A 25,613-nucleotide genomic window follows, 5' to 3' on the forward strand; every position below is an offset into this window, starting at 1 on the left:
GGTGCCTGTGCCTAGGTCCTTCTCTCGCGGATTTCAGCGGCTTCTAATTATCCCTCGGAAGAGGCTTAATTCTTTCGGGTTTGATCCGAGAGCTGGCCCCCGAGAAGAGGAGATCGTTAGCTGAAAGAGAGAAAGACAGAGTCCCCATCAGTTGGGGACTGTGGTGCTCATTTCCCAGCTGAAGGGCGGCTCAAGTCTCAGCTCAGCTCAACTCCAGTTTATTCAGCTCTCCAGCTCCTGTTAAGGAGATTCCAATTACCTGTGCAGATGATTGTAGTCAAGACTCTTCCTCTCTCTCTTTTTAAAGCGATCAAATTATTCAAGGATTTAAAGATTGATAGTAAAGGAAATCCAGCATGAAAATGCAAGGTTTTCTCTACCCTGATCTAAGTGCTGAACTACTACTGCACTGCTATCTATCTCTTGGCATATTCAGGGAAGATATCAAAGGCGAGAGTATAAGTTTCAAATGTATATTAAAAATACATAATAAATATTTTGTCCGACTTCAAAAAAAGCAATAGGTGTTAGCAGTAATCAAAACACCCTGTGCCTAAGCGCTATACAGTATCCCATATAAATAAATCACACTTCTTTTCTAGTAATACATCAATAAGAATATATTAACTCGAGAGTGGCTTCCCTAATACTTTAAACATCTCGTGACAGATTTTTTATTTTATTTTTGTCACTAATATATACATATATTTTTTAAAAGGTTGCTTTTGAGTGTTTTAGGTGCAATAGCAGAAAAGAAAAAGGAAAGGAAAGGAAAGGAAAGGAAAGGAAAGGAAAGGAAAGGAAAGGAAAGGAAAGGGGGAAAGAGGGAAACAAAAAGAGAGAAAGAGAGCAAGACAGAGGGAAAGAAAGACAGGAAGAAAGGGAGAAAGAAAGGGAGAAGGAAAGGGAGAAAGACACACGGAGAAGGAGAGGGAGAAAGAGAGAAAGAGAAAGGAAGGAAGGAAGAGAAAGGAAGAAAGAAAAAGGAAAAAAGAAAGGGAGAAAGAAAGGAAGAAAGAAAGAAAAGAAAAGAAAACTTCCCATATACTTTGCCAGAGGAACACACCATTCCCTAGTCCTCTCCCAAAAAAACAATGTGTAGGCAATGCCATGGTTTGCCATCCTGATATTAATGCTGATTACTGATAGGAATGACAAACATCACAAACACGGCTCTTCCCTCCTTCCATCTCTGGCTGCCATTGCACATATCAGCTGCCTTCTAGATTGTTTAGTGCAGTGATTTGGTGTTTGCTTTTAATGAGCCTCGGAAAGTAAAAGATTTTTGCAAGGCTTAGGTGCTGGCGAGCTAATTACTAGCTAGAGAAAATATTTGCCACCGATTCCAGGGCAGAGATCCCCATGCTATCACTTTCAGTTAATGGTGTGCAGGATTTAGCCCGGAGCTTCCCTGCTCTAACCATCAGAACCAATAATCTTTACTTTTCCTACTGCTCGTGTATCGATAGCTTCTCTAGCCTCAGGCAGCGGCTTTGATATGTTAATATTTCTGAGTACCAAATTCTGCAGAGATCATATTAATGTTGTACATACAGAGTGGAGCTTTGCCTTAAAGTTGAATATTCAGATCGCTCGTTTCAAAAGAAATCACTTGAAGAAATGAAGCTTCTATTTACAGGAGTCGTCTGTGTTTTTTAATCATTAAAAAAATCCCTCCCCTCTTATACTTTCCTATTAATCGTCCCAGGCTTTTATTACATGCCCATTCCCTTTTAATTCCTCTCTAGGTTGCCATTTTAAAGGCAGAATAACCTGATTCCTGTTTGATTTTTTTTCTCTCTCTTTTCCCTTCTTTCTCTCTCTCTCTAAATTTTTTTTTTTTTTTTTTGGGGGGGGGGGGGGGAAGAGGGGGGCTTCTTTTTAAAATGCCCTCCAAAGCCCCATCCCTTCCCCATCCCTCGGACACGAAGTGTATGCAGGCTTGGTGTCCTCACCTCCATATATTTGGATTAAAAAGACAACACGGTGACATTTGGCCTGCATCGTTTTATGAAATCGAGATGGCAAACTCCAAAAAAAGCTCTTGTTTCGCTTTGTGATCATCCATCGTTCCTGCCGCAGGCTAATTTCAGAAGCTTAAATACTGCTATCGCCTCTGGGCCATGAAGAGAGAAGGGCCAACCTATCGGCAATAGCTCTTTTTCGATTGCCCTTGGCAACATAAAATACAAACTACTTTGAATCAAAACATTTTTGGGGAATTAATATGATCTGAACTCTGCACGTTTTAAGAGATCTTGAGTTTGTCAAATCGCTTAGAGGTGACTGACATCCGAATGCATTAGTGCCTGGCTAGGAACAACCTTCAGATCTTATTTGATTACAAAAAAAAAATAAAAAAAAAAGGGGGGGGGGAGAGAAAAAGAAGAAGAAAAAAGAAAGAAAGAAAAAAACACCCTCTTCTTAAAAGCTGGAGCATCAGTCACCGTAAAGTCTGCCAATAAAATCCGGGGAAAGACGCTCCCCTTTCTCGCCTCTGCCTTTTATGTGCTTAGTCGTGGTATCGCCTCTCATTTGAAAGGCACTCGCTGAGCCTTGATCCTCTCCCCCGTCCTAATTTTAATTTTTGACACTCCAAACTACCCGCCTAATGACTCAGTCATTAAGGGCGAGACTCTGGGCAAGAGGCTGGAGGAGGCGGGTGAAGGCAGGGGCTGAGGGCTTTGCACCTCTCCCCAGGAGAATCTTCTCCCCTGCTATTTTGCGTGCAGATGAAAGGGGAAAAATAGGGTGCTGGCCTGTTCCCCCCTCCCCGCGGCCTGATCCAGGCATCCCGGGATACGGGAATGGGCAGAGGGGACATCCCCCTATACACCTTGCTATTCCCTGCTCTGGGTGCCTTCCTCCTTCCCTCCCTTTGTTGTCCTCTTCCTTCCCTTTTCCCGGCTCTTCTGAACCTTACAAGAGCCTCGGGACTCCTGTAATAGCCCATCATTGTGCTCAGATCCTAATGCACTGTCATTAGCGCTGTTGTCTTTTTCTCTTCTTTTCTTTTCTATTCCAAGGGCCAATTTAAATCGCATTAAAATCCTAAATAGCTGGCTTAATTAATGGCTCTCGCGGCTCCAGCTGAGATAATCTCCAGCCGACTAAAGCCAAATCGCTCGGCGACTTTCGGCTCTCCGGGAGTTTCGGGTTGGGGAAGGGGATGGAGGGGGCTGAGGAGCGGGGTTAAAGCCGGCTCTGTCCGGACACCGGGCGCTTTCCCGGGTCGGGGAAGGGAGCGGAGCCGGCTGCCTTAGGTCCTGGCACCGGTAAGACCTTTGGGAGAAGTTTGGAGAAGAGTTGTAAGGTTGTTTTCTGGGTGCTTTTGGTTGGTTGGTTGAGGGTTTGGTTTGATTTTTTTCTGTGGGTTTTTGTTTGCTTGCTTGCTTTTCCTGCAGATCTGCAAAGGGCTATTTACTGGCTGTGCACGAAGGGGCGATGGAAGGCCCCCGGGCAGGGATCTCACTCTGGGGGGGTGTGCTGCTCCCCTCTCCTGCTGGGGTAGAGGTTGTGTATTTTGTGTTTTCTGTCTCCCTTTGCTCCATTCCAAACTGTGGGCTGTCGTGATCCGCACAGTCCTGCCTTGGCCTGCCCCAGTGGAGATTTGGGAACCCCGCGCACACGGGATGCACACCACGCAGAGCAGTCCTCGGCATCCTGCAAATTCAGGCACACAGCCAGGGAACAAAGTGTGTAAAAGCACAACAGGCGTGCACGCACACTGCAGACGCAACGCACACGTACACAGCACACCCAACCCGGCAGTGCCTCCTCCAGCATCACTTGCTTTGCCCCACGCAGAGCCCACTCGTGGGATACCACGGGCGGAACCGCAGCCCCCTAGCACAATCTCAGCCACGCAACCCACACCGCACACAGCCTGCCCAAGCCTTCCTCCTGCAGCCCCCCAGGACACCGGGCAGGCTCACGCAACACACAGCTATTTTTCCAAACCACTGCCCCAGCAAGGCCATTGAAAAGTCCTGATGAGTTCTTATGGCTTGGGCATAGGAGAGGAATGAAGCAGATATCTTTTCTTTTGGCTCTGGTTGGGGTCGTATTCTTCACCCTAGGAGCTGTGAAAGTGCTCCTGTACCAGGGCTGATACATCTCGCTGACGGAGGGCTGGTCCTGGGTGCCTGAGGTTTAACATCCCCTTGCATGTTGATACAATCTTTGAAGTTGAGTTCCTGTAACAATCTCCCTTACTTACATTATTCTGTTTTCCACCTTGCTTCTTCCAAGCTATTTTCTTAACATTGCCTGAACTTAAAACTCTTTAACACTCTTAACAGCCTTAAAAACTGTAACTAAGAGTCTGGTCCTAAAAGCTGCTGACCAACCCCGCGGTCCTACTGCATCTTCTAGTTCATATTAAAAAAAAAAAAACATTGTCTTGTGCATGCAGACATGTCTGTCTTTCCTTAGCATGAACATTGTATTGAGGGACATTATCTTAGAATTGTTTATGTTCATGGAAAGAGATGGTTTATATGCCTAATTACATGATGTAAAGTGCATTAACTTAAGTGAAACCAAAAGAATAACTGGGAAAAAAAAACAGTACTTACTATTTTGTCTGAAAAATGTAGATGAGGTTTAGAATTTTGAATATTTAGTTCCTGAGATTAATGACTGGGTGATGTGAGGATAATTTGGAGAACGTTTTAAATTGCGTTTAGACCTTTGGAAACTGAACATGGGATTAAATAATACTGATAAACTCTATAGGGTTAACTGGTTGCTTAGATCTGCTACTTGCTAGGAAAAAAAAAAGATAAGGAGAGGTAGATTTTTATGTCTTCATTTTATAATATACTGTAAACTCACCAGAATTTTGGAACAGAGCAGAAAATATACTATAAGCTGGAGACTCCTACTAACAGCACCTGTAGATATAAATAATAGACTAATAAAAAGCTTAGCATGTTATTAATATTTTATATAAGATTAATCTGCAGGCACTCACGCATCCCTATACTTAATAATGTACACAAGCACACAAACATGCATATATCCTGAAAAACAAAATAAACAGTACCTCTGCACTGTTGCTACCGCTATATTATGATGTTTCCTCCCATAACTGCATGATATTTATGGGTGAATATCTCGGAGAAAGGGACTACCTTGTCTTGAACGGATATAAAATAACCATCATATTACAGATGTTACGATTAACAAATAAGAAATGACCTTGCAGAGTGTAAAGATATGTGTATCTAAACAAAATTATAGATGTACGTTCAAAAAGTATTTGTAAAGTGCAAAAAAATAATTCAGTGGCATCAGCAGATATTTCTCTCTCTCATTCCTAATAAAGCAATAACTCTACTTATTATGAAAAGTGAACACATGAACATGTGGATTTTGTCAAAGAAAAGATGCACAAATACTTAACTCCGAGGGCATCAGGGAGACTTAAATTTCAGCAGATGCCCAAGCGCATTACTAAATCAGAATAAATCATTGCACTCCAGCCACCCTATTGTCCTCTTCATCTATACAAAGGGAAACCTGCAATCAAAACAGACCCAGCTCTTTTTGCATCATGTGTTATTGGGATTTTCAGTTTGTTGACAAGACTGTTGGGTTTGAGTATGGCTCTGTTGTTCTTGCTGCTGTCATCTACACAACCCGTCACCAGCTTGTGTTGGCATTTTGTACTGACTTGTGCTATTTGATGGGGAGACAGGAATAAGGAAGGGAAAATACTCTCCCGATGTTTGCTGTGACTACCTTCTTCAGTATCACATAGCCGAATTTTTGTTCGTTCTAGGCTTGGGAAACAAAGCAAAAGCACAGTTCACACAAAGGAGCATGTTGTGTTGAGTACGCACCAGTCAGCTAGGGGGAAAAGGATTGAGCCCCAAAAGTAAGCTAGCAAAAATGCATGTAGTCTTTTGACAATAAGCATAGAATGGAAGAGAAACATAGAATAGTTTGGGTTGAAACGGACCTTTAAAGGTCGTCTAGTCCAAGCCCCATGCAATGAGCAGGGACATCTTCAACTCCATCAGGTTACACATAATCTCCTGAGGTGACTCGGTAGCTGAGGCGATTCAGTGTATGGCATTATCAGGTCCCAGGTCTTTCACCCAAATGTGGTCTGCTGCACAAACTGTATCTCTTCCTCACCCATCTTTTTCCTCTCAAACAATCGTATTTGTTGAAAGCAACATGAAGATGACAGATCAGAGGGTAAAACTCTGTCACAAAGAAAGAAGTAATTGAATAGAGTTGGATAAAAGAGAAGCCCTGAAGAAGGGTTTGTGTGTCTGAAAGCTTCCCTACTTCCTTTTTTTTTTTTTCCCAAATCTATCAGTTGCAATCTAAAAGATACTCCCCCTTCATCGAAATCTTGTCTTGCCTGTGTCTTTAAGAGCACAACTATCACCATTTACAGTCATCTCTATCACAGTATCTTATGGCAACAGATGATGTCAGACCAGACCATGTAATCGCTTCCCTGTGGGAATAAACAGTTGTCCTAAAAAGAGTCTTTTGAGCATTCACAAGCCCATTTCACGTGGTACCCAGAGCACGAAATTGCTGAGGCAGTCTGCTGGATGATCCTACCAGTTGTCTCACCTTCTGCCTGCCCTCATTTTCTTTTTCCTGGCCTTGTAGGACCAACGCTGTGGGTAAGCAGCCAGGGAGCAATGGCCACAGTTTTCCCTTCTTTATGTACGGTGGGCACATTAGTTTGCTGTGGCTATGTGTGGGGCTTTTCATCTGGTTAGCTGAAGGTGTCTTATGTATCCTGGCATCAGAAGCTAGCCTGTAAAGATTTCTAAAGCAAGTAAAATCTGCCAAGAGCAATAGCGATCTCCAGGCTGAACTGCTAGACTCATGAAAGGCATTATTTCCATTCTATTTTTGATGGCATTTTCTTCTGCTTCCTCAGCTGGTGTCTGTTAGCATCCCACCTCTCAAATGCCCTGTAACGACAAGACCAGCTCAACAGCTGAGCAAGGACCGACTTGTCCAACAGCACTTACAGTGGCATTGGTTTGAGGGGAAAGAAATCTGGTTGTTGCCACTGTTTTTTAGCGTAACTTAAAACATTCCTTGTCCTCTCCCCACTGAGCTGCATTTCTTCACAAAATCATTTGTCCACTCCAATGCATGATCAGAGTAATGGGGAGGGAATACGCTACAGTGTGTGTGCTTGGCCAGAAACCCAACCCTTCATCTTCCAGAGTGGTTGCACTTACTGTTTCCTTCCTCTTTCCAGCAGCCCTCCTTTTGTTTACTGTCATGCTTTTTTCTCTTTACCACCTGGTGTAAAGGCCGGGACTTCACCCATCTCCTCTCCAAGGTGGCGTTTGGGGTAGGAGATCCGTACCTTCAAAACCACACACCGTTTGTGACAAAGACATAGCTTCATCTCGAAAGCACCACACTGCTCTCCGTTGCTGTGTTAATGAATAATTAATATAATGAAATAATTATATGCAACAGATTTTACCTTCTTGTAATTTGTGACTTAATCTCCATGTTTCTGGAAAGCAAATGACTGAGACTTGTTGTTTTCTTTTACTTTTAACCCATACCTGGCTTACCTGGAATTACTTTGTTTAAGAGCATGTTGCATAGGCATGATATTTTTAAACGTTCTAGTTTGCAACATTAGTTAAACGTTGTAAACAACGTTCTACTAAATAGTAATGAGAAGTGTTCCAGTAAAGTCTGGTTAGGTAGAAGCAGCTGCAGAGTAACAGGTTTTTGGATTAAAGGAACAATTATTTATCTGGCATAAATGGTGCACATACTGGCTTAACCTGGCAAGAAGATCAACTTTAATATGACACTGATTTCAGTACGGTCTCACTCATTACAAAATTTACAGACTTACTGAAGTAAATAAATATGTACACATTGCTACTGTTTTCTTGACACGTATATATGTACACGTGTGTATATGCATTGTCTGGCAGGAGATGCCAAAAAACAAATCTACTCAGTGTTAACACTCTTCGCAAATGCACCTGACAGACCAGAAGTCTGCAAATGTTGACTGAAAATATTTATAGGATTCTGTGTAGCCCTGCCTCAGATATAAAAAAAAAAAAACAAACCAAACCCAAACAACAAAATCCCCAAAACATTTCAGGCATGTGGCACCAGATTTCTGTGTTTATAGAATCACAGAATGGTTTGGGTTACAAGGGACCTTACAGATCACCCCCCTGCCATGGGCAGGGACACCTTCCACTAGACCAGGTTGCTCAAAGCCCCATCCAACCTGGCCTTCAACACTTCCAGGGATGGGGCATCCACAACTTCTCTGGGCAACCTGTTCCAGTGCCTCACCACCCTCATAGTGAAGAATTTCTTCCTTCTATCTAGTCTAAATCTACCCTCTTTCAGTTTAAAGCCATTGTCCCTTGTCCTATTACTACAGGCCCTTGTAAGAAGTCCCTCTCCAGCTTTCTTGTAGGCCCCCTTCAGGTACTGGAAGGCTGCTATAAGATCTCCCCACAGCCTTCTTTTCTGCAGGCTGAACAACCCCAATGCTCTCAGCCTATCTTCCAAGGAGAGGTGCTCCAGCCCTCTGGTCATCTTTGCGGCTCTCCTCTGGACTCGCTCCAACAGGTCCATGTCCTTATGTTGGGGGCCCCAGAGCTGGATGTAGTACTCCAGGTGGGGTCTCATGAGAGCAGAGTAGAGGGGAAGAGTCACCTCCCTCAACCTTCTGGTCACACTTGCAGGTGTGATACATTTGGCTTTCTGGACTGCAAGCGCACATTGCCGGGTTGTGCTGAGCTTCTCATCCACCAACACCCCCAAGTTCTCCTCAGGGCTGCTCTCAGTCCCACTGTCCATATTGCTGACAAAGACGTAAAACAACTCCAGGCTCTGGGCATCTATTGCTGGCACTGGCAGCAAACTGGTAGGCGTGGGATGCATTGAGGTTCCCCTCCCCCAGCACATGCTCGCATTTCAGCACATGAGCTCATGAATTTTATCTTTGAGCTGTGCAAAAATGTGCCTAAGTGCCCTTGATGTACCTGTATGTTTGGCGATGCGTGATTTGTCTCTATATTCTGTCTGAGGAGTGGACACTAATATCTATCCTGTAGCATAATTAGAAAAGTCATAAAATACCCTGCTGTACTGAGTCAGGATCTCACCCATCTGGGATTTATACCAAGAGATGTTCTTTTCTGGTTTTGCTGTCAGCACAAATGTTTAAATATACCTTCAAGAGCTGAAATATTTGGAAAGAAATTCTGTTTGCCTTATGTAAGCAAGCAATAGTCTGCCTTTAATGAAGTTTCATCCTTCAGTTACATTCCTCTCTCTCTGCTAAAACTGGAACATACATAGTCACCTTAATTTTAAGAGGGATTACATGTGGAAGAAGATAAAGTGTTAGGATCTTGTCTGAAGTGAGCTTTTCTTTTTTTTCTATTCTATTCTATTCTATTCTATTCTATCCACATTACTGAATTTAGATTACAAAATAAAATTTTTAAGCGTAAGAAAGTGAGCTCTTGCAGTGCGAAAAGATCAGGGTGTTCACAGGAAAGAAGGAATTATTATGGTAGTTTAAAAAATACAGAGTCTTTCCTTTAAACGTTAATGATGAGCACAGATTCATTCTGCGGTAAGAAGGTCTTTATACCATTGTCCTCACAGAAACCGTCTGAACTCCTTCCAGTAGTGCATGGAATTATATGATATTTTATATCACTGTCATATGCAGCTCAGTCCTTTTTTTCATCTTTCCCCCAGGGTAGAATTGTGCATGCAGTGGTTTATTTCTTCCACAGAATTTTTTATTGTAGTTAGGTTGAAGAAGGCAAGTCAAAGAAAAGTGTTTTGCACTTGGTGATAAAATATGTGTTAGTCCTTAAGATTATCTTTTTTTTTCCCTGGGAGTTTGTACTGTCTTCTTGGATCAGTCACAGAGAAAGTTTTCTCTCTTGCTCTCTCACATATTAACTTTAAGTTAAAAGCTCGATTTTGCCTGAGGAGTTATTGATCACAGGCTTCATTGAAAGATTTGGTGATCATTCAGCAGTTTTAGACCCAGGCCAAGTAATTGCCACTTTCAAGAAATAAACAATTCCAGAACTAACCTGAGATAAACTGATGTAGCTCAATAGATTTCAATCATTAACATCAGCTGAGGATTTGACCTGTCTTTAGAAGGAGCATATGAGAGTTCAAAGGCATGGAAAGCCCTTCTGGCTGAAAATCCCTGCAAACCTATAGTGCTGTTGCACCTTTATTATCCTAAACACTGCTGTAAGTGTTAAAATGAACATTTCTCATTAGAACCAATGTCTTAAATTTTTCACCAACTGCATTTTTAAAATCCTGAGTGATACCTGAATCTGGTTCAATCTTGTGTTTTTAATCGTACTAGATACGAGACTTGGAAGACTGACAAGATGTAATTTTTACTCAGCATGAAATCCAAGGAGGTAGCCATAATGATCTAATTTGACCATAAAGCTTATAAGATCTAATGGTTCACTTTTCCTGGACTGAAATTGCAATCCGTCCATCTTTCTCAGAGCTACAATATGATGCAATATTTAAAAACCAAAACAAAAATACCAGCCCCAAAATACTCCAAAACAAAAACAACAACAAAATCATCCCACAAGTAAACAGCAGAATTGTTCTTCATGACTGAATTTGTCAAACCATGGAATACGAGGCTTCCCCTGCTCCAACATTTCTTCTCTTTTGTAGGTGGCACCTGCGTTGTTAACCCCACTGACTTGTTCTGCTCCGTTCCTGGTCGCTTATCTCTACTTAGCTCCACTTCCAAGTACAAAGTGACCATTGCAGAGGTGAAGAGGCGCCTTTCACCACCAGAATGCCTCAATGCTTCCCTCTTAGGAGGTATTTTGAGAAGGTAAGTTGAAGGTGAGAATAACAGATCCTAGACAGTGCTGTGATTTCTATAATTTTATTTCCAACAAACAGGTTTTGTTCTCTTCCCCCACTTGGATAGGTGGTCGCAGTTTGGGAAAACAGAAGGAGATGGATTGGGAGTGAGTACTGTTTCTAGGAAAATTTTCAATACGTGAGAGAAATTAAGAATGTGCTGACATTTTTCACAGAAAGTTTATACATGTTTTTTACCCCCTCAGTTCAGATAGATTCCCTTTGCCTTGTTTTGAATGAAAAAAAAAAAAAAAAAGACCCTCAGTGTGTGGAAAATTTCACCAGAGCTACAAATCTGACCTCATGTTGAGAAACTACTTTAAAATTGGTTTACCAAGTGTACTTACAGCCCTCACTCATCAAAAACCTAAACCATGGGGGTGTAGGGATGCCTTTTTCTCCCGTTCTCCTTCGTGTGCCTTTTGAATACAGAAAAGAGAGACAGCAGAATATGCTGGTTTCGTTTTTCTTGTTGTGAGATACTGGAGGAGAAGCAAGTAATTAGGCAAAATTTTGCCTCTGACCCTTCACTGACCAGAGCAGACACCTGCAGAGAGCAGAAGCAGAGAGAAGGAAAGTGGCAGACGCTGCCTCACATTGCAAGTGGAAAAGAAGGAGGTGACTGTAATTCAGCCAGGCTGAATGTCGCAATGTCCCCGACGTGTCAGCTTAGATGGCAGAAGCTACCTGAATGGCCTTTGATCAAAACTAGCTGGAAAGTCATAGGCTATTTCATTGCTGTCACTGAAGGCCACACTCATCCCTGTACTTATACTGAAAGTCATTTTAACCAACCTGTGATATTCTAAGATACATAGGAGTCCAAGAGCTGTCTCGAGCCATCTTGCAGAGTAAGGACTATTGATCATAAAATTGTTTCAAAGGCATAAGTCCTATTTACCTGCCTCTATAGGCATTGAAATCTAAAATCTACATCCACAAAAGTTTTCCTCTGTTACTGCTTCTCCTTGGAGAGGCCTTCAGCTAATAGTGACAGACATATTCAGTTTAAATACTCATACCCCAGGCTTCATCAATGCCAGTACAAACTATTAAGAATGCAAGGACATCAACCTGAACATGGGGACTTACTTTTTACTGTTAAAATGCTAGAATGATCTCCATAAGTTTTTGACCCAGGCCAAATATCACTCTTCCAAATCAGCCATGGGCATGGTTCAGGAATTAGCAAAAGCCAGGGACTAGTCCCAGACAGCAGTTTGGATGTGCCAATTCCATTCTATGAAGCAGAGAGTGTAAATGAATCGTTTTGGTCAGGCTATACCTGTAGGTGTCACAACCAGAGAACAGACTCAAACACTGTAGTTGACCAGCAGAGAGGTAGCAAAACCAAATCTTGTTTATGGTTTGCCTGAGACCTGGCAGGGTTGGTTTTGCGTCCTGTCAGCAATCACTGTCTAGGTATTTTCCCAGCTACCTTTTCTTCAGAATAAAGTGTTCTCAGAAGACATTTCCTGACATATAACATGGTCAAAGTTGTGGCATCTCTTAGTGTGTAAAAACGACCCTCCAAATGGTGATATTCTGAGTTTGGTTCCTTCCTCTGCCTGAAGAAAATTGAACCTGTACCTCAAAACACCTAGTTAGGCATGCTTAATACTCAGTGACTGGTTATTCTAAGCTGAGAGCCCCTCAATCTCATTTGGGGCTAATAAAATATGTATTAGACAAAAGCAAATGTAGCGATGACTCTGTTGTTTAATGACCAGGTCATTCTTTTGGGGTGGGAGAGATCTGGGTTCCAGTCACTGCTCTATTCAATGTTTAAGCATTTTAACGTTAGTTATTTGCTGCCAGCTGGCTGCTGCCAGGTTAAAATTCCCTCAGGCTAAGCAAGAAATTGAACCTACATCTGCTGCATAAGTGGGTATGTCTCAAATGCTTCAAACATTGAGGTACTGCAGAAAAGCAGGTGTGGGCTGCACCAGGAACCATTTTGTGAGAACAAAGTGACACAGGCATTTGGGATAGCGGCATAGATAACCAACGATGACTGGGATTTTAGCTTCAGCATTTCCTATTGCCTTACCCTTCCTCCTTGTAAGTTTGGGGCTTTGTAGACTACATTTCCAAGTACCCAGGTCTCTACACAAATTATAGAGAGATAGCTGAAGCTGGGGTCCACATGGACATCTACATTTGAGTAGCCATCTGGCTTCCTTTTATAGTCAGGTGAGAGAGATGGGTAAAGTCCTCTCATTATAGACAGCTGTTTGATATCATTCTAGGAGTGCATGTTTCTCTCTCTATTTTCTTGGGAGCCTGGGGTGGCTAAATCAGATATAAGCGACAACACTGTCAATATTTATATTCAGTCATTGCAATCCCAGGCTCTATGCCCAAATCAGGATCATGGGTTCCACTAGGTGGAAAGCTGTCTGAAGATCCGATGCCCCTGTGACAGGCATTATAATGTCTAACTTTGTCAAAGGACCAATGTGAAAGGCTTGCATGGTGCGAGCAGGACGTTAAGAATATAGTTGTGAAAGATTTTCCATTGATATCATTAGTGCAGGCATTACCCCACACATTTGTCAATAAGGTGTGTACAATTTCTAGACTTATATTAACATGGGGAAAAAAAGCGCAGAATAAAGACAAGTTTCTCTCTCCTTACTGTTCTCTCGTGATAGAGCAAAATCCAAGAATGGAGGACGCTGCTTGCGAGAAAAATTAGACAGACTGGGACTGAATTTGCCTGCAGGAAGAAGAAAAGCAGCAAATGTCACACTCTTGACTTCCTTGGTAGAAGGTAGGGTTTATAATATTGCAATATAATAGAAATATAATTAAAATGTTTCCTTGTATACAGCACTTTTCAGACAGTGTTAAATATCATAATCTGTATTTTGTACAAAGAGGAGAACTGACTTGCCTAAAGCCGCAGACAGAGAGAGTGGCAAAATGGAAGCTCACTCTGAGATGTCTTGGCTCCCAGCAAGTGGTTTGGTCCTACAGTTTCCTCCGCATTGATCTGTGTTTTCTGTGCTGGGATCCGACTTACAAATCAATGATCCAAGTGTTCTTGTGAGAGAAGTGGATGTCTTATACCAACTCTATAAGTAGGTTTGTTTATCCTCCTTTTTTTTTTTAACTTGTGAATTTCCTGGAGCTGATCCAAATATGTGATTTTTTTTTTCCCATAAGGAGGCATAATATTTAGACAAGACTTTTCCCCCCACACATAAATGAATGAAATCTGTTTTCAGATAAACTCTAGACAGGCCCAGGAGATACTTTCTTGGCCTTTATTTGTTGTTTAAATATCATTCACCAAATACTGCCAGGTTCTTCAAACCTTCAGCTGGGAGATGCAGGTTCAAACCCCTCAGGCAAAAGGAAGAAACTCTACCTGAATCTCTTCTATTCTGGGTGAATCCACTAAGTACTCAGTTTGTTGTCTGGCTGCGAGTAGCTGCTCTGGGAATTTCAGATCCCTCCTCCTTGATGTTGAGAGAACTCAGCTCATCCTAAAGGTCAACACCTTCCAGGATCATAACCTGAAATGTCCATACAGATCTAGGCAAGTAGGCTGAGGTCTCAGCACATATTACCACAGAGTCACAGAATTACAGAGAGGTTGAGGATGGAAGGGACCTCTGGTGATCTTCTAGTCCAACTCTCCTGCTCAAAGCAGGGTCAATTAGAAAACCTTGCTCAGGACCTTGCCTAGTCAGGTTTTTAATATCTCAAAGGATGGAGAAATAGTGCTGAATCCACAGCAATGGATGTTTTTCACCATCTGTCTTTAATATCTCTGTAAGGTAGGAATGTGCTCTAACCTCTTGAGTATCTGTCTGAGGTAAGGAAAGGCAAGATTAGTTGTGTGGTGATTAGGTATATTGACCAAAGCTGTCTTGAAAGTCTCTGGCATGACTAAGACTTCTTTTCCTCTGAATAGACTAAAATCATTGACTTTTGGGGAGTACTGCTAAGTTCAACAGAGGAACTGCAGTGAATCTCTAGGCTGTGGTGATCATGTGAAGATCAAGACGTTATAAAAATTATTTTGTGGCCCCTTGTTTTCTGCAGACTTGCTTCTTTTGGGGTTCAGCATAGCTGCTGGGTGTTTACTGTTACTCTTGTTTCGGTTGCTTTGCATCTTTAGTGTCTGTGATAGGAACTTCTGGGACCCAGAGCAGGATTTGTTTGACAGATTTGTTCTGTTCTTTACGCTGTCATCCACATAAATCAGCACAATGGGTGGAAAGACAGTCTAGGAGAATGAGCTCAGCATCGCAAGATTCTCCACAGCAGTATGGGACATAGCTTTGTGCAACCTGTAGGTGAGGGATGCCCTCTAGCGCCTGGATTAGATGAAGGGAAAGGTCATTTTTCTTACCAGCTCTCAAAGCAAAATTCCTACATCTTAGCTAATACAATAAAAGCTCCTCCATTAAATACCACCATTACCAAAGCTAAGTCCTACTGCTGGCTCAAAGGAGTCAAAAGCCTCCTCAGTAGGAGCAAGAAAGGCTGTGAGAAGAGGGGAGATGCCCCCATCTGTTTGGACAGGTCACTTGTAAGGCAGAGACATAACATAAATATTATTGCAGATGCAGGTAAAAGCTATGCATGAATTAATTTAAAACCATCAGATTATTTACAAAAATCAGAAAAAGAACTTACAAAAAAGTCTAGAATTTCCTTTCCTGTCAAATCTAACTAAGACACTACATTTACTAGACATGGAACTGACTGCATTCATCACCCGGGGACCAAAACTCTTGAGAAAAATAGGTCAGCAGTTACTTTTTTCACCCTGCTATCAACTGTCACGCTTCTCCCCCACCAGCCTTTGTTTAAATATCCTTCCACGCGTTCCTCCTCCCTTCCCACCCTACGAACAGAAACAATTTTCCTTGCACCTCCCGCCTCTCCCTTCTCCCCTGGGTAGCACTTCTGCTGGGTAGAGCATCCAGAGGAGGCAAAAGCCAAGGAGAGACTAGGAAGTTCAGATGTCCAGTGTCCCTATCCTGGGACACAGCTTCTGCCTTCAGTCTGCATAGGAGCATCTCTCACTCTTGCTAGACCCAGGAGATGTCCACACTGCTCCTTGCACCTGCCCACAGAAGCCTGTCAAGGTATGCGGCTGGTCTCTCCACTGAGGCCTTCCAGAGCTGTCTCTGCCAATTCAGCTTCAGCAACTGTCCTTTTCCATCACGCAAAGCTCTCTGGTCAACTGTCAAATGATACAGGAAAGGCAGCGCTGCCTATAGCTGCAAAGCCATGTGCTGGATTTAAGGAGAAAGAGTCAACGATCCCCAACACCCATTCTTTGTCTCTGCAGGAGGGAAGAGATGGGGATATTGCACATAGGGAAATGCGATTTTTAGATTGAAACAAGGCAACTGGCTATAAAAGCCAGGGATTTTAGGGGTTTCAACTTTTATCTGATTCCTCCCTGACATAAATAATAACTAGGCAGGAAGCAGAAAATCTAAGATAAAAGAGGTCAATTCATCCACATCTCCAACATTTCCACATTCTGCCCTAGAATAAAAGTTTTTCCAAATTACGATGTAGAAAAAGAAAGAACATCTTTTATGACATTTTGTACAAGCTACCTTCCCCCAAGGGGGGGTATCCGGCTTATTTCCTACTACGCAGTAATACAAGGGATGTTTATTCACTGAGATTAACAAAAAATAAGATGTGTAGAAATATGTCACGATCACCTTCTAAATACCAAATCGTCATTTGGCCCAGGCTCAACACTGAGATATGGGATATCATGTTCTGCACAGCCTTTTCATGTCCAGATTTATATTTTTACTTAGAATTTGATGTTGTAATTTAGAATGCCTACTCCTTATACCATACAGAAGCGCATGTATGAATAAATATGCATAGTTCTAATGTGCATTCATAGTACATATTAGCTTTCTGTTTCCGGTAAAAATATTTATTTTAAAATTTTTAAAACATTTTTTAATTTATTATTGCACAAAACACAATAGGTACATTTGAATCTACATTTTTACCTATCTAAATCCACAAGCAGATAAGTCACGTTGGTTTTTTTTGCTCGTGATTTTATTTCTTCATATATCATTAGCATTCAGTCACGGTCACAGTCCCAGCTCCAGGTAAAATGGACAAGTTTTATACTTTTGTATAATTTTCTCAGATCACCAAAACAGTTTAGTATGATTTTCTCACCTCTAGTAAATAATATACACCATCTTTGTAAAGATAAGTTTGAATGACAGTTCATATTTTCATTGGTTTTTTGACATTAAGTGAAAACATAGAAATTTCAGTCAGTTTGTTGTTGACCATGTTAAATAAATGCCTGGATTTCATCACATAAAGTTTTGCTCTCTTGAAGGAACCAAGACTTTTCCAGTGGCTAAATGTTTAAATTCTTTGCTGACTACATTCCTTATATTGTAATTTGGGTCTGACTGGGACCAGTGTAGAGCTGGAGAATGGTAATTCCACTTGATGACAGCTTCAAAGGGTTTGACTTTTATCTTCATTCCATGCTGGCATGAAAACAAACCTATCAAGAGTTTCCATGGAGTTTGGCTGGAAAGCAAAACCTGATACTCTTCTGCAATTAATTTACTCTTTAAGTTCTTTATTTAAGGAAGAGTAAAAGCGGAAATAGAAATTTTGGAGCACCTCTATAGAAATTTAGAAGCTATGGCTAAAATTTGTACCCTTTCTCATCCACAAAGAAATCTGTGATAGATGCTTTAAGTAAAAAACTGGCAGTCAGCTATATGCCTGTTCATTCTGACTCACTTGTTAACATACCACTGAAATCCATTTTCATTTCACTGAAAATTATTTTACTTCTCCAGAAGCTGTAAACTAAGTGGAAACCATTTCTCCTTTCAACTCAGAGACAGCGGTTGCTTGTTAACTTCTTATACTTTTTAGGCATACTGGAAATGATCTTTTTAAAAATCCAGAAAATACAGATCATTTTGAGTACAGTCTTCAATTTTTGCATGCAAAATTGGTTACAGCTGTGAAGGTTGTTGTTGACTGGTGTCAGCAAACAAATTCCCTGGGAGCCGTGCGTGTATTTTACTAGTACCTGAATCCAATTAGGTCAGATAAACACGCAACAAAGTATTTGCCTAAGGAAATGAAAGGTATTTTTCTGGTAAAAACTACAGCGATAGAAGTGGAGACAATAAACTCTGAATAGGTGGAGAATAGAGTCTGGAAGAGTGGTCAGTGTGTGTGGTTCCTTATGCTTCATGCTGGCCCTGGCACAGGACCGTGGCTCCCATGGAAGTTTCCATCTTCCTTGGCTGGGCCAGGTCCGTGCAAAGCAGGCCCAGACTTGCTGGGGATGGGATTCATCTCACCATCTCAGTCGCAGTTGTATCTGTCCTCTCATGTCACATTGTAGTGAATAGGGAGAAATCAGCATTTCTGGGTGATTTAACAATTAAATTGCATTACTGATTAAACATTTGATTAGGTTGCTCAGAAAAGCTGTGTGATCTCTATGGTCCAAATATTCAAGAACGGTCTTGAAAAGGCTGTGAATAACCTAATCTAAGGCCATGCTCGGTGATCTCCCAAGTTCCCTTCTAACCTGGACTTTCCTGTAATTCCTCTGATCCACTTTTGCCTTCTACTTTAGTACGGGATGATACAGCTTCAAGTGCTAGTTGGTCTCCATTGACTTGAAACCATTAGGTCAGATGTCAATATTGACCTTTAATCAGATCAATTCCACTGCACATGTTCTCAGAGGGAGGTGTTATAGGTCCTGCATTGCTCCTAACTGTTCGCCTGGAGCATCAGCCTGGTCTCCAAAGAGTCAGGGTTCAATGCCACCTCTCATGATAGCAGTCAAATCTCTGAGAAAAATAAAAATAAAAATAAAATAAAAAAACCACAACACAACAAACTATTCTGGAGCACATCTCTGTTAGTCACTCAGGCAGATGTGCTTCAACGTACACTTCTGGTAGCTGGCCTATTTCTACCTTCTACGATGAGATAAGAGCAAGCATCATCTGGAAGTGCCTTTTTTCCACCAGGGAAAGACTAACTTAGGCACAGGTGTTCACACTCCAGGCGTCTGTGTTTGAGCAGATAAATCCCACACCAAGGTTGTCGGAGCCACAGCTCACCGGCCAGAGTGTTCGGTAAACCCTAAAATAAATTCCTGGGTTCTCTAAGCTAGAGGAGAGGGGCAGGTTCTTCCAAAGGCATTTGGCACCTAGCATGGAGTTGGGTTACAGTGTCCAGTCTCTGTAGTGAGGTAGCGAGTTGCTCCGTGCCCGCCTCTTCTCACAAAGCCTAGTCAAGCCACATACTCCCTTTGCCTTGATTTCCCCACCTATAAAATAGCAACTGTGATCTTCATTGCCATCTCTTTTTATTTGGTCTGGTCAGTTTTGATTGCAATCTCTTTGGAAACAGGATTGTTTCTTGTGCTCTACTTTGCGATCTGGTCATCTTTAGTGTGGGGGCACTTGTATCGTGCCTGCTGGCTTAACTCTTAAGCAAATATGCTGAAACGTGTGCTATGCCCACAGCTTTCTCCTGGGGTAGAAGGCTATTCTTCCTTTAGAGATCAAAAAGTGAAGCATCAGTGGCTGAATTTCAACTCTTCAGAGTGATTTATTCCTACCTTCCACTAATTTCCACACCTTAAATATCAATGATGAATTGGACTTACAAACCTTGAGCAGCTGCCCAGTACTCACTGGTGGCAGAGGAGGGACGTAAACCCAAGTGGCCTGACCAATATTGTCTCATGAGAGTAATATCCTCCTTACCTTCTGGCTGGCACCAGCTGATGACTAAGCACAAGCAGGCCAAATGGGCTGAAATCTCTAACTGAGATTGGGAATGAATGTCTATGAAAGTGATTTGTCATTGCATTATTTTTTTCTTAAAAGTGGAAGAAATTCTGTAAATATAATAATAATAATAATAATAATAATAATAACCCTAAAAACTAACTGACCCATTTTTTTTTACCCACAGGGGAAGCATTACATTTGGCCAGAGATTTCGGCTACACCTGTGAAACAGAGTTCCCTGCCAAGGCGGTAGGAGAGCACATTGCCAGACAGCACATGGAACAGAAAGAGCAGACAGCAAGGAAAAAGATGATCCTAGCAACAAAGTAAGAAGCGAGGGGAAACTAAAAAAGAATTCTGTCTGTCACCTCTCCGTTTTGGATCTGGGGGCTGGGGAAGGGAGGAGTGGGAGTATGGAGCTGGGATTGCAGTGACTGCTATCACAACAGTGCTCGCTGGCGGCAAGCGAGAGCAATCCTCTTTAGAGAGGCTGTAAGAGGAACCTTATTTACTGCAGTGAGGTTTTAGTGGCTATGCTCTCATTGCCCACAGCTAAGGAGGCACGTACGTCTTCTCAGATACTTTGGTTTAGATGAGAGGAGGGGACGTTATTACATGATAAGGTCTATAGGACAGAGACTAGGTTTGTCTCCTGTTTGCATGTGAGCAGGAGATGGAAGCTTATACTAAAGTACTAGTTACTGTGGGATAATTATCATTAGTCTGCTGAGGGAGAGCTGGTTTGCAGAGGGACAGATCTTCTCTGGATGGAAATTGCAAGAGTTCCCCTGAAGTCAAAGGCGCTGGAACAATGTACACCAGCAGGGGAGCTTTGCCGAAACCATTAAAACCACACAGAGACACCTGGCTTTGCTCTAAACAAGCCACCCACCTCCCTGGAGCAGTAACATCATGTTAGGATAACATTTCATCTAGGTTAATTAGCTTTGATGAGGGAGGAATTAGCCTTCATGAGCCATGGGAAACAGGAATAAGTAGTCCACATGGAACAACGTAGACCTACCCTAGGTGTGTGGGATGCCTGCATGGGGCAGCCCTGAATATAATCACACTCTTCCTGCGCCTGTTGCTGTGTTACGCAGTGAGGCTGCGGGAGAACTGAGGGTAGGAACCAGAGCTCTCAAACCATCATCTGCCTCTTTCCCCCAGTGCTGGAAATGTTTGGGAATCATCCAGGCTGGGATACAGCCAACCCAGGGGGATTATCCTGCAGTAGGGGAGAAGGCTGACCAGCCACAGGATTGTCCTTTGTATCCCAACGTCCTTCTGCTTTGTCTACTTGTGGGGAACAGGATTTCTGGCCTTGGTGTCCCTCTTGTGTCCAGAGCGCTTCACCCTGAAGGTGACCCAGAGACAACCTGCACTGAAACATTTCAGGCTTGTGAATCCCATCAATATAGCCTGTGAACCTTCCTTGGGGTGACAAGCAGAGCACCATGTGGCTCAGAGGACATTTGCTGGTTGGGAAGGTGATGTGAGACTTCATGGATCATGTTCCTAAGTCCCTTGTAGGTTAAAAGGAATAATATAAGTGGAATATGATCTTATTCTTACCTACTTATGCATTTGTTTTAAGAGGCCAAAGGGTTTCAGAGACACAAGAATAAACCAGCTGCCCAGAAGCAGCTCCTCTCTGCAAGTTGTGTCTCCCCATGGCTGTGTAGCCCATTAACAATCTGCCCCTTGTAACTATGTAAGAGCAGATTGTACTGCTGGGCAGTACAACCTAAGCAAGACTGTAAGTTGCCTCAGCTGGAGGATTTGCCCCATTTATAAAATGTGACTCAACCATAATGATACAAATCGTCCCCCCGCTTTTCTGGCTCTAAGGACAGATCACATTGCCGTGGGTTGTAACAGTCAGTGGGTAACTCTTCTGTCCAAAGGCTGTCCGACTGAGAGACACATAAGAGTCTTACTACTCTTTCTCACCACTTCATACCTACTTTTTCACCCTCCCTTACTACTGGAGAGTCATGGGCATGCATTACTTTTAATACTCATGAACTTTGGGCTTGTAGGCTATTCTACTGCACTTGTAAGGAACCAAATTACTTGCCCCACCCCACCCCCCCAACCCCCAGTTAAAAGCACCAGCAAATTGATCAGAGAGTTCTGTAGATAATACCAGGGTAGGCCATATCATATCCTGCTGCAGTCAGAGTGCTTGTAACAGGGACAGATGGGTCAATGTGTGTGCTACTACTGCCCTCTCCTGCCTGGAAGGAGAACAGTGAGTCACAGATCAGCCTTGTCCAGACACTACAGGAGACACAGGTCCATGACATCTCAGCATGGTATTTCCCAGCTATGTTTCCATGTATCTGATGATAGGTACTCTACTTTAGTCATTTGTCAGGAGTTTCAGTTTTTCACTAGACATATATAAGCTCTATGTTTGTAATTTCAATAATTTCACAACTTCCCTGTCTCATGCGCTTGTGAGTTATGACACCAGAAAAAGTGGTGGAATGTTATGCTGCCATGAAAAATGACACTGAAATTCCAGGGTGGTAAAATCACTCATTGCAAGCTTTGCCTATGGAAAGAAATGGAGTGTCATTGCCCCTGTGTGCAGCCACTGTCCACTCTGGGACAGAGCCAGAAGCCCACAGAAGTGTGCCTTTGGCAGAACTGGTGAGGTCTTCCACAGGTGGGTCCTGAGGAAAAATAAGGGAAAAGAACAAAATTATGTCCACAATTCCTATTACATAGACGAAACTCCATTCTGGATTCAGACATCCAACTTCAGTGGCTTGATTCAGTTGCCCAAGACACCTACTGCCATTTGAGATGAACTGGGTTATCCAGCTTGGTTACCAGCTGCTGCTCCAGAAGCACACAGGTCTCTTTTTGTTACTGTGTTGTATCTGCCAGTTATTATGGATGTCTTGGGTACTACATATCTATGTGTGGGCAACTAAATAAAGCCCTTAATGTCTACAGTGCAGAAGTCTCTAGTGTCCAGTAGAAGCCCCCAGTGTTATCAAGGGCATCTATACCTTATAATCAAGCAATCCACCCATGCTGAGTGAAAGCAGTTCAGCTGCCATGCACAGAACTGTGGCCCATGGGCTAGTGAAGACTAAAGACTGCTACTTTAGATGCCAATAGCCCTCTTTAACACATGGAGGTCACTAAGCTTGAGGTAACAGTCTCCTCACTGCCCTGCTCAGCCCTACCTGGTCTGAGGCTCTGTTGATAGTAATATAGTGAATGAAATCAGGACCATTTTCTGTTACGGAACAAACCATATTAATTGTGTTAAACTACCTGATCTTCCAAAACTACATCTTGGAAATGGTCTCTCACATTTGCTAACTGAGGACCTGCCTAGGACAGTACCAGCTGACACAACAAGACAGTGCCATGGCCTGTTCTAGCAATTTGATGGTCTAGACATTGGAGAATCAGAACCTTACCTGACAATTATGGGAAGAAGAGGTGATTGGGCTGTGTATCCAGTATACAGTGCTGAACACAAGTGACAGCAAGGGCAGGACGGGAATGAAGCAAGCTTTGGTTAAGAGCTGAAAGGATAAGAAAGGGATAAACAATGGGAGAAGCCGGTCTCCTGTGATTCTGTTTCACCTCCTTTGACTGAGTAGGTGATTGGGCATTCCAGAGCAAGATGCTTCAAAGAAAAGACTGAATTGTCATAGTTCTGGCCAACAGGTGCTGATACTGGCCTGTTAACCCTAGGTTCTTTAGAAAGGCTTCAGGACATGTCTACTCAAACAACACAGAAATGGGGCAGGGTGGGGGGGGAAGAAAAAACTGGAACCTGGTTTTAGAGGGTCTTTAAGTATCAATCAGTTCACCTTGCAGGGTGTGGGAGACCTTGAACGGCTTTACAACAGGGGACAGAACCTGATCAGGTTGCAGCTAGGACAGACACAGAACTGCTGAAGGCCATGTCAATAATTCCAGCTGATGGAGAGGCACACTGTGCTACAGGAAAAATCACGGAGTATCGCAGCACAAGGCCTTCCACATAGGCCAGAGGGACAAATACACACACATTTATATGGACCAAAACAGAATAGTGGGAATAACAATTTTATTGTGGGGTTGCTTACAGCCTACGCAGAATAATCAACAACTGGCTCATGACACCATGGGCTCAATTTGCTAGTTTTCTGAAAAGTAGCTCTGAGACTGGATGCACAGGACCGGCTGAGCATCTCTCTGATAGCTGATCTTTGGATGCATGACAACTCTTCCACACTTGGAATATATCAGAGTCATGGGCACACATTTGCCCCAGTCCTGTTCTCTTCACAATGCATTTGCTTTGGCCACTGCTAGCAATAGGGTCAGGGACTAGATGGGCTCTTGTTCTGATGTAGTACAGAAATTTTTTTTATCTTTTCCTGATTATATATGGGAACATCTGACCATCTATCACAGATCATTAGGTGCCTCCCTTGCAGGTATGACCAGGACTCTTTTTTTTATTATCATTAATCTGTGGCCCCTAACACAGCATAATCATCCTTCTTTGCATTTTCAAAGTCACAGTCCAACTCAGCAAATAACTGTGAGCCCCCTCCCTGTCAGTACCCCAGGTGATGTAGTGGAGGCTCTGAGACACCACTTTGCCTAGAAATCCCCTTGAAAAAAAGTAGGTTACTGCTTTTTACAGGTTTTCATGTATAATAAAAAAGTTTTTTCTTTTCTTTTCTTTCAATCTTCCAACACTCAGTAAAGACTTTTGACATGTGAAGATAGAAAGGAACTTAATTGCGCACTTGGTTCTGACACTTTCCTTTGTCAAAATGTAAGAACTTTTAAGATGAACTTTTTCAACAGGTAGAAAGTAGAGGTTGGAGGAAGGAGAGAAGAGCAGTGCTGACAGGGCCGACTGGGGATAGTAGATTGTTTAGAAGCCAAAATGACTGACTGTTTTCAGTTGTTGAAAGGAACTGTTTTTCCTCTAAGGACCTGATTCATTAAAACTGTATGCTGCATTTACATACATTTCTGCTGAATAGCTCTCTTTGCCTGAAAGGCTAAGACGATGCTGTCTTTTCATGCAGTCAGTGTCTAGGTCCATACAGATGACAAGCGTTTGCTGAAATCAGGCTTGGATGAAGTCCAGCAGCACAGCAAGTTTTTCTGTACCTCCTCTCCTCTTAGTCAGGAGAGAGCTGTGGTAACCAGACTATGTCCAAAACTTTCAAAACAGTGATATAATGAATCATAGAATCATAGAATGTTTTGGGTTGGAAGGGACCCCTAGAGGTCATCTAGTCCAACCCCCCTGCAGGGAGCAGGGACATCTTTAACCAGATCAGGTTGCTCACAGCCCGGTCCAACCTGGCCTTGAATGTTTCCAGGGATGGGGCCTCCACTACCTCTCTGGGCAACCCGTTCCAGTGTCTCAGCACCCTCATTGTAAAAAATTTCTTCCTTATATCCAGACTGAATCTCCCTTCTTTTGGTTTAAAACAATTACCCCTTGTCCTACTGCGACAGACCCTGCTAAAAAGTTTGTCCTCTTCTTTCTTATAAGCCCTTGTCATGGTTTAACCCGGCTGGCAATTAGGCACCACACAGCTGCTCGCTCACTCCCCCCCGCACTCTCCCTCAGTGGGATGGGGGAATCAGAGAAAAGAAAAAAAAGTAAGACTCGTGGGTTGAGATAGAGACAGTTTAATAAGAGAGAAGAATAACAATAGTGATAATAATAATGGTAAGAGAATATACAGAATATATATATAAAACAAGTGATGCACAATGCAATTGCTTACCACCCGCTGACTGATGCCCAGCCCGTCCCGAGCAGTGATCACTCTCCAAGCAGTGATCACTCCCCGAGCCGCGATCCCTCTCCCCCCTGACTGACCAACTCACCACCCCCAAGCATGACATTCT

At 42.7% G+C, this 25,613-nt stretch overlaps 1 protein-coding gene across 1 annotated transcript in view; it reads left to right on the plus strand.

Annotated features, from left to right (window-relative positions):
* The window catches only part of TFAP2D (transcription factor AP-2 delta), a 47,484-nt gene that overhangs the window by 6,280 nt on the left and 15,591 nt on the right, over positions 1 to 25,613 (plus strand). Inside the window, exons 4-6 of the mRNA XM_009639629.2 lie at positions 10,717 to 10,882; positions 13,569 to 13,687; positions 19,900 to 20,041. Of these exons, the coding sequence (XP_009637924.1) occupies positions 10,717 to 10,882; positions 13,569 to 13,687; positions 19,900 to 20,041 (427 nt within the window). The remainder of the gene's footprint in view (positions 1 to 10,716; positions 10,883 to 13,568; positions 13,688 to 19,899; positions 20,042 to 25,613) is intronic.

The sequence above is a fragment of the Egretta garzetta genome, unplaced genomic scaffold (genome assembly GCF_000687185.1).
Source record: "Egretta garzetta isolate BGI_Z169 unplaced genomic scaffold, ASM68718v1 scaffold235, whole genome shotgun sequence".
Taxonomy (NCBI): domain Eukaryota; kingdom Metazoa; phylum Chordata; class Aves; order Pelecaniformes; family Ardeidae; genus Egretta; species Egretta garzetta.